The sequence below is a fragment of the Malaclemys terrapin genome, chromosome 1, assembly GCF_027887155.1.
Source record: "Malaclemys terrapin pileata isolate rMalTer1 chromosome 1, rMalTer1.hap1, whole genome shotgun sequence".
Classification (NCBI taxonomy): domain Eukaryota; kingdom Metazoa; phylum Chordata; order Testudines; family Emydidae; genus Malaclemys; species Malaclemys terrapin.
The window spans coordinates 237,451,774-237,464,064 of NC_071505.1; the positions used below are offsets into that span (position 1 = coordinate 237,451,774).

The window sequence follows — 12,291 nt, forward strand, 5'->3', positions numbered from 1 at the left end:
TCTCCCCCTTACTTTCACAGAGATTGTGGAGCACACAGCAAGCAGAAATAACAATGGGGAGATTTCTTTGGCTGAGGTCAGAGCGAGTCAATAATGAACGCCAGCGACCTTTTAAACGGCCAAATGCACATTCTACCACCATTCTGCACTTGCTTAGCCTGTAGTTAAACAGCTCCTGACTCCTGTCCAGGCTGCCTGTGTATGGCTTCATAAGCCATGGCATTAAGGGGTAGGCTGGGTCCCCAAGAATAACTATGGGCATTTCAACATCCCCAACGGTTATTTTCTGGTCCGGAAAGTAAGTCCCTTGCTGCAGCCCTTTAAACAGAGTAGTGTTCCTGAAGACGCGAGCGTCATGAACCCTTCCCGCCCAGCCCGCGTTGATGTTGGTGAAACGTCCCTTGTGATCCACAAGTGCTTGCAGCACCATTGAAAAGTACCCCTTGCGGTTTATGTACTCGGTGGCTTGGTGCTCCGGTGCCAAGATAGGGATATGGGTTCCGTCTATTGCCCCACCACAGTTAGGGAATCCCATTGCAGCAAAACCATCCACTATAGCCTGCACATTTCCCAGAGTCACTAACTTTCGTAGCAGCACCTGAGTGATTGCTTTGGCTACTTGCATCACAGCAGCCCCCACCGTAGATTTGCCCACTCCAAATTGATTCCCGACTGACCGGTAGCTGTCTGGCGTTGCAAGCTTCCACAGGGCTATCGCCACGCGCTTCTCAACTGTGAGGGCTGCTCTCATCTTGGTATTCTGGCGTTTCAGGGCAGGAGACAGCAAGTCACAAAGTTCCATGAAAGTGCCCTTACACATGCGAAAGTTCCGCAGCCACTGGGAATCGTCCCAGACCTGCAACACTATGCGGTCCCACCAGTCTGTGCTTGTTTCCCTTGCCCAGAATCGGCGTTCCATGGATAGAATCTGCCCCATTAACAACATGATCTCCAAAGCACCGGGGCCTGTGGTTTCACTGAATTCTGTGTCCGTGTCCGTGTCCATGTCCTCATCATGCTTGTCGCTGCGCTGCCGCCGCCGCTGCCTCCTCGCCTCGTTTTTCTGGTCCTGGCTGAGCATAAACTCCACAAGAACGCGCGAGGTGTTTGCAATATTCATGAGTGCTGTCTTGACCTCAGCGGGCTCCATGCTTGCCGTGGTATGGAGTCTGCAGTGTTCACCCACCCAGGAAAAAAGGCGCGAAAATGGTTGTCTGCCGTCCGTTGCTTTCATGCAGGGAGGGAGGGAGGGAGGGAGTGAGGCTGTACCCAGAACCACCTGCGACGATGTTTTTTGTCCCATCAGGCACTGGGATCTTAACCCACAATCCCAATGAGCGCAGGAGACTGCGGGAACTATGGGATAGCTATGGAATTGCTACCCACAGTGCAACGGTGCAGAAATCGACGCTAGCCCCGGTACTTGGACGCACACCACCGAATTACTGTGCTAGTGTGGCCGCACTCATTTCGACTTTATACAACCTGTTTCTCAAATCCGAATTATCTAAATTCGGATTAATCCCGTAGTGTAGACATACCCTGAGACTTCATTGCACATTAGCCTTTTCAAACCTGGCTGACAAAGGGGTGGCTACTGTTAGGCTACTGCTGGGACAATTTACACGAGGGACATTGCAAATGTACTACTGAAACATACACAACGATACTGTCCAGAAAAATGCTTTAAGGTTAGGAGAAAATTATACATGCAAATAAAATGGAAGATCATGTGGTTTTAGGGTCTCTCTGAAAATAATGACTGAATTCTACAATATTGTGATCAATCTCTCTTTTTAAATGTTTATCTTTTGCCACTGTGAAAAAAGAGTAAGCACAATGTTAACAAGTGAATATCTTTTTTCACTGTAAAGATAAAGTCAGCTTGATAATAATCCATCCTTTTCAATCAAAACCTCGATCTATACTAAAGAAATGTATTGTTGCAAAGGTATGACTGAACTATCGTAACTTGTTCAGAATCTTTGCATTAACCATCCTGGCCAGTGCAAACCTATTAAGCATGCCCACAACCAGCACTCTCTCATACTCACCATTGCAATATTAATGCATTGTGGGTATCCAGCACAATTCTCTAAAACGGAGGTAGCAATCAATACTGTAGTTGTTGTTTTTTTTTTTTAATCTAAAATGTAGGAATGACTACATAGTTCGTAAAATTAAATACCATTTAGTATTGCATTGTTTTTAAACAAGGAAAGCCTTAAGATTTCTGTATTGTACCTTATAAAACAGACAATTTTTATGTATAAAATGACAGCTACTCAAAGCATGAAAATAATCAGGAACACAGGAGATATTGCACAGCGTAGCCAAAGGAGTGTGTGCAGGGGCACTCCTGGACTGTGCTGGAAGGGCCATTTGCAATAGCACAGCTGCAATGCCAGTGCTTTCTTTTTGCAATAGCACTGCAATGGTGCAGAGCTACCCAAGGCAAGATACCATAGTGTGCAATGGTGCAGAGCTACCCAAGGCAAGATACCATAGTGTGCAATGGTGCAGAGCTACCCAAGGCAAGATACCATAGTGTGCAATGGTGCAGAGCTACCCAAGGCAAGATACCATAGTGTGCAATGGTGCAGAGCTACCCAAGGCAAGATACCATAGTGTGCAATGGTGCAGAGCTACCCAAGGCAAGATAACATAGTGGTCAGCCTTGCTCTAAAAGCAAATACAAATGCAGTGATTGTGCATGGTTACAAGTGCTTTTATGTGTGGACACAAGGACCCTTATGTCTGGAGCCCCATTGACCTCAGGGGGCTCTGAAAGGTTGCAGAGATCCACCCACATAGATCCAGTTACAGGATTGGAGGCAACGTGGGTGACCAAAATGATAGGTAATTACAACAGAGCAAGTCTCTAATGTTCAGAGGCTGTAGGAAGAGAGAAAGCACCATCCCATTTATCTCAGTAAACTGTGAGCATCAAAGCCTAACTGGGATTATCTAAATACCAGCATTATTACACAAAAATGCAGTTGCTGTTCCTAAAAAACAAATCCAGGAAATATGTGTATAGAGATGTCAATGTAACAATAAATGTAAACATAGCCATTTCCATTAATTCCCTTGTCGCCAGCTCCAATTTCAGTGCCTTTCCCCTTTTCTCACCTTTGGCTTGTAGCAATATGTTTCTTCATCACCTCCCCTCTTATCAGCCAGGTAAATCACTGGTCCCAGGATTTATGACAACACCTCGCACCCCCCCCCCACGGTCTTCCTCTCTCCCCTATACCAATTTCCATTCTTATGTGCTCCTTAGTTATATTTACATTAACTCAATATAGAGCCTTTGGGTCCTAATAGATCTGAAAAATAGTTTACCTCACAAGATCATCTTTTGATAGGGACAGTTCTACCACATTCTGCTAGCTAATCCAGTGGTACACACTTGTAGGCATTTGTATGTTCCTCTCTGTATTTTCTTCTCTGTGCTCTGGCACACCAACAGGTGGCTGATATTTTTTCAAACTTTGAAGAAAAGAAAATGTCAACAAAATAGGTCACACACAAATGTGGCCATTTCTTTTAACTAGCTCTACTTGTATCTAAGAGAAAGAATGATCCAGTGCTTAGAGTGCTAGTGTGGTACTCAGAATTGGAGGGTTCCCGACTCTACTTTGCCACCTGTGACCTTGGGAAAGTCATTTAGTTTTTCTGTGCCTCACTTCCCCATTGGGGAGTGATAGTACTGTACTACCACACAGGGGTGTGCTGAGGATACATTAAAGATTTAAACCCCACAATGTTATGTGAATAGAGGGTTTTTTTGTTTTTGTTTTTTCCCCCCTCTGTGCAGAGATGTTTGACAGGTAGGTGTGGACACCATCTCCTTACCACAGCTTTTTCAAGGAAGTTTGTTAAGATACTGCTCCAACTGATGTAATGTGCTGAAGCCACAGAAACATAGATCCATCTGGCTTGGTAATGTTGCTTGGGTGTGGCAAGCTTCATTTGTAGGCTGGGCCTTTTCCCCTACAAATGGCCAAATGGACAGAGGTATTTCCTGGCATTGCACAATCTTTTCTTTCTGTATACATGTTTCCTTCCAGGGCGAGTTCCTTAGTATGAACAGACTCAGCAGTCCTTCTCTTAATTCAGGGAACCTAATACAAGAGACAAAAGCAACACTAAGGGCTTCTTGCAGAAGGTTACCAAACTCAACATATAGTTGGAATGTTTGTAGACTGGCTAGAAATTCAGACATATTTTTCCTTCCATTTGATTTTCTAGATGATACATAGCTTTCATCTAAAAAAACCTTGGTTTTGATACATCATGGCCAAAAAATTCAAATGTGGGTACCCAGTGATATGCTCTTAAATCTATTAGAAACTTAAGTACAATGGCCAAACTTTGAAAGATGTTGAAGTTATTGAGAACTGCCAGGATTCAATTCTGCTTTTTATTTAGGATCTTCACTCCATCTCCCCCAGATCCTATGAAAAACAAAGTATTTAAACATGGCAAAAGTTATTTTCCCCATCACTGTTAGGAAGAAAAGAGCTGTTACTGCTCTCTTTGGTGGTATTTGCATTAAACTACTATTAAGAGCAAGAGAATACCAGATTGTGCACGATGACGTTTCTATTGGTCTGAGTTTTGAAATACTACATTACTCATTAGTGGGGAAGCCAGAAGAAAGTTATGCTGATTATCCCAATAAGTCTCAGTAAAAAATGTATTCCATACTATTTAAGGAAATCCTGGCCTCTTTGAAGTCAATGGCAAATCTCTTTGAAGTTCATGGCCTTCAGTGAGGACCATATTTCACCTGTGTTCTGTATATGCAATACATATTTTCAGATCTTTTAAAATATATTGTAGTGAGTTACAAGACTACACTGGGACTATTTTTGCAAATATCCACCTGTAAAGCCAAATGTCTTAGGTTCCCTACTTTGCAAATGTGCCTATGTATGTGCTTTACTTTAAGCACATGAGTAGTAAAGTTATGTTATAATTCAGCACATGCATACATGTCTGCAGGATCAGGCCCAGTTACCATGAGTCAGACTGTACAGGACTCAGACATAGTCATGTAAACCTCTAAAATAGCCGCGGGTAGCTTGTTTTTCATACATAATACATGTATGTCACTGTCTTAAGATCTTAAGACCTTGGGACCTTCCAGGGTTAGGATCAAATGGCAAATGTTCTACTAGGAGGCTAGACGTCTCTCCTTTCAAGCCTTATGGGGGCCAGGAGACATCACCAAGGCGGGGAGGGGGGGCATGACTGAATACTGTCTTGGGCCTTGGGTCAGTATAATTTTTTTTGGGAGGGGGAGGGGTTCCACATTTCCCTGGCTGGTTTCTCATCGCTGGCAGATGAGGGAAGGCTGGGAGAAGCTCGGAGTGTTGGTATAAATAGGAGGAAGCCTAGTGGGTACAGTGCAGGTGAGGTGGTCCCAGGAGGAGGAATCAGTGGCAGGATCCTGGGGCAGGTGGCAGAAGGGTGCCATAAATGCAGCGGCTGGGGTGGGTCTCTGCCATGCGGCGCGCACAGATCGGACTGTCTAGCGGCTCCCCATTGTCCCCAAACGGAGCTTTTGGGCGCTTTCTTTCCTGCCCAGCAAGATGCGGAGAGCCGGGGCTGGCTATTTCCTGGGCCCAGCCGCACCTCGCTGGCTGCCGCGCCGGGAGCGGGCTGGCTCCCTGGGAGCCGGCGGCAGGTGCGCGGTGGCAGCCAGCGCCCTTGTGCCCGGGGCGGCTGCCGAGGGGCGTTGCCGGGGCGAGCGCGGGGCTGGCCCTGGGGCAGAGGCAGGCGGCCGGGGGAGGCGGAGGCTGGGGGATGAAGGGGTGCGCGGGGCGGCCCGGGCAGGGGCCCAGGTGAGCAGCAAGGGGCAGCGGGAGCGGGGCGGGGCGCATCCAGAGCCCGGGGAGGGAGGCTTGGCACGTCCCCGGGAGCGGGGCAGCAGCGGGGCTCGGCCCGGCAGAGGGGATCATGCTCTGAGTGGCGGTGGGGGACCCTGACAAGCCGCGCCATGGGCTGCCGCTGCCCCCGGCTGCCTGCCGGGCCCCTTGTCCTCCTCCTCGCCTGGCTCCTGGAGCCCGGAGCGGTCTCTGCCTTCTCGGAAGCCGCGATGAGCACCGCCAGCCTCGACCCCGGCAGCTCAGGGACTCTGCAGCCGCCGAGCGGGACCCCCTTAGAGGAGACCCGGCTCCATGTCTTCACCCTGGACTATCCGCACGTGCAGATCCCCTTCGAGATCACCCTCTGGATCCTGCTGGCTTCCCTGGCCAAGATCGGTGAGTGCCCCCGGCCCGGCCGCGCGCCTTGGGGCTGGCACCGATGGGGAGGCAGAGGCTGGGCGACTGCCCCTGAGTCCAGCGGAGCTGTGTGAGCCAAAGGGAGCTTGGGTGGGAGCCCATTCGGCGGGCGGGTGGGGGCAGTGCCCAGTGCACTTCACCGGCGGGGGACAGCTGCCTGCAGGAGCTTTACAAGTGTGGCAAAGGGAGAGCCTTGCAATGCACGCTTTGCCTGTTTATTTCACTGTTAAAAACAGGGCAAATATATGGGTAGATAATGTGCCCCTCCCTGTCTATTTATACACCGAGGGGTAGTGAGAATGCGGATACATAAGGCTACTTCTCACTCAGAGTTCTACTGCTGTTCAGAAATCCCTGAAAAGCAGAGAAAGTCCCCAAGTTATGTCTTCATTTATACATGTACTCCCTAATTGTTTATTGGGCAAACACCCACCTAGATTCTAGATTTTAACTTAACAGTGGCTTTCACTATGACCCTGCTTGGTTTTTTAAGACAAACAGTGAATAACATTGATTTACTAAAATAGACGCAAGTCACTGTGAATTACCTTTCAGTGTGATAAGTTCAGTGAAAACTCCTCAGATGAAAGATAAGGTGGGTGAGATAATATCTTTTATTGAACCAGCGTCTGTTGGTGAGAGAGACAAGCTTTGTAGCTCTTCTTCAGGTATGGGAAAGGGCTCAGAGTGTCACAGTTAAATACAAGGTGAAACAGATTGTTTAGCATATTTAAGGAACTTTTCCAAGTGAAATGTCCCTTTTACATCCCTTCATGGGTAAAATGCAAAAGGTCGGGAAAGGCAGTTTGTGAGGGGTTGTTAGTGGGTTGTACATTGTTGCAGTTAATCATAAATCCAGCATCTCTTCCAGTCCTTGATTGGTAGTGTCTAGCAAAGTTATGAATGAAACCCCAGGCTCATATTTTGAAGGTGTTGTGAAGATTTCCTTTGAAAATGAGGACTGATAGGTCAGGTACAGAGTGGTAGCTGACTTTTAGAGTTACTGACAAGTGACCATTAGGGGGATTTTCTTCTATTGCTTAGTGATGTAATTTGAAGCCTTTGGCATGATTTAGCAAAAAATTTTTTGCTTCTTCAAGAGAAACAGTATGAACGAGAACATTAGATTGAATTACCATTAGAAAATGTCCCTCATAATAGGCCTAAACAAAATGTAAAGCTTAAAGCATTTGGTTGCAAAATATTAAAAATGTAGCACTAAAAAACTTACAGTTTCATTCATCCTTCTGTGTATACATGAAACACATTCCCTAGAGTCTCTAGATACATATTTACAAGAACAGTCTATGAACACTATTCCTTTCCATAAAATATTACAGTACATAATGGTAGGCAATTATATAATTTATCTTTAATAAAGAATTTCAGCTAAAGAAAATTTATGGCAAGGGACTGATGGAAAGCAAACAAACATGTTAATCAGTGTGGATTAAGCCTCCTCTTAGTATTTTTTTTTTTTTTTTTTTAACCACTCAGCTATGTCCTGTGAATAGTTCCTGAAAGATGAGAAACACTGAGTGGTTAGAAAGGTCATTCATTCTTTGATGTGGGAAAAGTTTGTATTGCATAGTTCCACGGTGTTGTGTTCTCTTTATTAGGGAAATATATTTTTGTTTTTGAATTAACTGTTTTATTTCTTGTTACAATAAAATATGAAAACTAAAACTAGTAACAGAGTGATCTGGAAAACAAAGGATTTTAGGAATTGTGTAAAAATCAGTAAGACTATGTATAAATGATGAAATTCTTTTTAACTAAGTTTCTTTCTAAGCAGTCCTGGAGAATCTTAGTCTGGAAGAACCTGCTTTGAGGAATAAATGGGAAAACATACCATTACCATGTTTGTTTGACTTCAAATGCCTTTTTTTTGTATCACACATTTCACTGAAAACTATGAATACATTCGTGTGGATAACTACTTATTGAGCCAAATTAGCTATCATTCTGCTTAGTAGCCATATAGCTCTGTTCCTGCAAATACTTAAAGCATGTGCTTAACTTTAAGCATAGTCTCCTTGACTTGAACAGAACTACTGCAATTACATCAGTTGAGGTTCTGTCCAATGGGACTACTTATGTGGTTAACCTCAAGCATGTACATAAAGGTTTGCAGGTTCAGGGTCTATATATTTAATTTTGATATATAGAACACCAATGTATTACAACTAATCGCCTGATATAAACATATGCCATTTGTTTTGTATCCATCTCTCCTCATTTAAAAGAGTACTGTAAAGTTGATTTAGGCCAAAATTTAGATTTTGTAATAAAAAGTCTTGCAGAAGCTAAGACCAATGGAAATATTTCTGTGATTGTTTTTATAATTCCAATGATGTCATTTTAAAAACATAAATATTCTTGTGGACTGTTTGCAGTGCTTTGTTAATGCTTAAGACTCCAGAAGGTGAAAAAGACAAGTCTAATTTTATTTTCTAAGATAAATGCAATGCAAAAAGTAAACAAACTGCATAAACTGTGAGGAGTAAAGTAGATTTTAAAAACTTTTTCAGATGTAATAATCTAAAGCATTATCAGTAATACAGAACATTGCTTTATTAAAAAAATGCACTAAACAATAAGACCCTTTCAAAAATTACTCAAGCGCATAGGATATGATCAAATTTCATAACCTCCCATTGCATATGAACAGAACTTCATGAACCTGAAGGCCAAGTATATTTAAATGTGCTGTAATTACTAGAGCTGGTCAGAATATTTTTGACTATATGTAGTGTTGTCAAAATATGCAGTTTTGTTGTAGCCAAAATGCTACGCAGAGAACTTGTCGATCTCATCAGTGTTTTCATCTGGAAGGTTTCAGAGGGCCTGGGTGGCATCTGGTCACTGTAGATCAGAAAGAGTAAGAGAACACATAATCTAAAATCTGAGCTTTCTGAGTGAAAAATGAGAATTTTGACACAATGCTGTTTCACAAAGGTTTTTGTTTTCTTCCATCGCAGAATGAAAACAATGGTCTTTTTCAAAATAATTTTTTAAACTATTGATATTACCAAAATGTTTCAGTTTTTATGAGCAATTCCATGCATTTAAAAAATCAGATTTTTTTAATCAAATGTGTTATTGAAATGGTTTTCAAAAGTTTTAATTTTAGAGAGTCTATTTCAGTAAGGCATTTGATACTTTTTCTGATAAACGTTTTGAAACATTCCTGAAGAAAATTCATGACAAATTAAAAAATAAAACAAAACTGAAAAATGCGTACACTTTGAACTCTCGGCAATTAAAACAACTTCTACCTTTCAATTTTTTCATGAAATTAGCTTTTTCATGTCCCACCAGCTTTACTTTGTATTAATAATAACTACAGGATTGGGCCTAAGGGGTAAAATTTCCAAAAGTGGGCTAGAGAAAGTGTGAGAATGACTCCATAGCCTAGTGGTCAGTGCATTCACCTGGGAGAGCAGGTTCCAGTCCCTGCTCCAATGAATATTTAAATATTTTATACAAAGTGGGCCTATGAAGTCATTCTCTATGGCCCAAAGAATACTTAATTATTTATACCCAGTGGAACAGCTTCCAGAGGAGAAATTGAGAGAGCACCATCCCAAATAGCTCTATAACTCAGTTATTAAGGCATTTCTGAGGGAGATCTGGCTTCAAATCTCTGCTTCAAATTAGACAGGGTGGGGATTTCTAACCACTAGGGGAGCCTCCTTTTGGATGTCTTTTGTGGGGTGTAGGTGTGCTCTGAGAATGCCTACTGGATTGGGCCCCACAGGCAGGCTAGACAGGGGAATGCTTAGTTTGAAAATCTGCCAGAGTTTAGCTGTTGAGCAGATTTGCAGTGGTAGGACTTCAGTGACTTTACACATTTGCACCAGCAGAAATTTAGGCACCTCCAGGGTTAATTAGCTGAGCAGAGGTTTTGAAGATCTAAAGTTTGGACCTGGGCATCTGAAGTGGCAGTTAGGCACCTCAGTCCCTTTTTGGATCTTGACGGTCACTTTTGGAAATGGATCTTAGGCTCCTAAATCACTTGGTCACTTTTGTAAATGTTACCCACATCTCCTTTAACCAGTTTTCAATATTTTAAGTGGCAGTAATAGCAGTATCACTAAGACTTGGACTTTTCATTAATTAAAGTCTTTTTTTTCCAATGCTGACATACTGAGGTGCAGTTTCCATTGTCTTCTGCTAGTTTCAGTAAACCTAGCTCAATGTCTTTGTATACACAGTACAATATATTTCCACTTACTGTGCCTGTGAAAATACAGATGCACAATGAAAGGTAATTCATGAAAGCTAGGAATTGCCGGCTCTCCACCCTGCAGCAATAAAGGCATAGTTGTGATTTTATATTACCTGTGCAGAATCCAGGTGTCAGAAAGAAAATTTTTGATTCAGTTGATCATGACAAGTATGCAGGGCTATAACTAGCAGGAAAAATTGAAATCCTTCTGGGAGGAGCAAGCTCCAGAAACTTGTGAAATTTGACTGTAGGGGTCAGGTGAGATTTCACTCTCTTTATTGGAAAGTTTGGTCTTCTGTCATGGCAGAAACCAGTACGAAGCATGACAATTCAACATGGAACTGATTGGAAGGTGCAAAGCACCACCTATGGTCCCCAATGGCTCATTCTCATGTCCCTTAAAGCCCTCACCTGTTGTGACCAAGCAGCAAACTGGAGGTGTCCTACTGCAGGTTATACTGAGTGGGTTTGACAGCTCTTCCACATTCATTCAGATTCTTATTCTTGAAATTAAAAAAAAAAATCTGAATTGACGTGAGCTAGATATATTTTGGAGGGCAAATTTGCTATATTGGTACCCTGTAACAGAAAAAAATAATTATGCTTGTGCCCTTTTAGTTTAAAAATATCTTTATGGTGTATAATAAAAAACGCCTGTAAGGTTTTTGTTTGTAGTTTTTTTCTGTTTGCTTTTTACACAAGAAATTCAGACATGGGGCTTGTCTAGACGCACAGTTAGTGTTGTTTGAAATGGGAGTAGATCAAAGTGCACTAGGGAACTTATAGTTCATGGTACCAAGATCCATACAGATACTTAGCTTGTAGTGTGCTAGCGTGACTTAGATTTACACCCCAGCTTGCCACACATTCACTATTCATCTACCCACACCCTTTGTCTACCCTGGACGACTCTATGAGGACCAGAAAACTAGTGAAATATGCCACAAAATCAAAAGTTGGGCAACTGAGGCCTGGTGTGCACAAAGTTTTTGTACCAAATTAACTATTTTGTTTGTGGGTGTGAGTTTTACTGAAATAGTTAAATCAGTACCATCTGGAGTAGAGATGTGGTTATGTCTCTATAAAGGCATCTAAGGCCTGGTGTACAGAAGGAAATTTGGTTGGTATAGTTGCTCAGGGGTATGAAAATTCTATACCTCGAGTGATGCAATTAAACCAACCTAACATCTGGTGTAGACAGTGCTAGGTTGACAGGAGAATTCTCCTGTTGACCTAGCTGCCACCTCTTGGGGAGGTGGATTCCCTATGCTGATGGGAGAAACCCCCCGGTAGCATAGGTAGTGTCTTCACTGAAGTCATTAGACAAGTGTAGACAAGCCCTTATACTGGTTTAGCTTATTCCCCTTCCTGTATGGGAATAGCTATAGAAATATAGCCCTTTATCCCAGTGTAACTATACCCACATTAGGGGGATTGTACTGGTTTAACTATACTAATATAGTGAAATTGGTACAATTTGTGTGTGTAAATACTTGTCTGAGAGGGGAAGGGATTTAGAGTCAGGCTGTTTAAAAAATTGTGTGTATGTTAACAGCCATTAAACGTCAGTGACTGAAGAACACTTTCTTGATGTATTTGTTAAAGATTCAACTTCTCCATCCCGTGCATTAAGAATGAGAGGGGCTATCTAAAGAGCCCTGAGTCCTCAACAGATCCTCCAGCGAAGCCAAGTCTGATCAGATTTGACATTCTTGATATTTTGGAGGAAAAATGAAACAGAAGAAATACACTTGCAAGGGGAAAAAA

General features: G+C 42.9%; 1 protein-coding gene across 3 annotated transcripts in view; it reads left to right on the top strand.

Moving 5' to 3' along the window:
- The first annotated feature begins 5,945 nt into the window (after positions 1 to 5,945).
- SLC9A2 (solute carrier family 9 member A2) overlaps positions 5,946 to 12,291 on the top strand; it is a 34,300-nt gene continuing 27,954 nt past the window's right edge. For all 3 annotated transcript variants that reach the window (XM_054010249.1, XM_054010239.1, XM_054010257.1), the window contains exon 1: positions 5,946 to 6,272. In XM_054010249.1, coding sequence (XP_053866224.1) covers positions 6,008 to 6,272 — 265 coding nt within the window. In that variant the 5' untranslated portion in view covers positions 5,946 to 6,007. The remainder of the gene's footprint in view (positions 6,273 to 12,291) is intronic.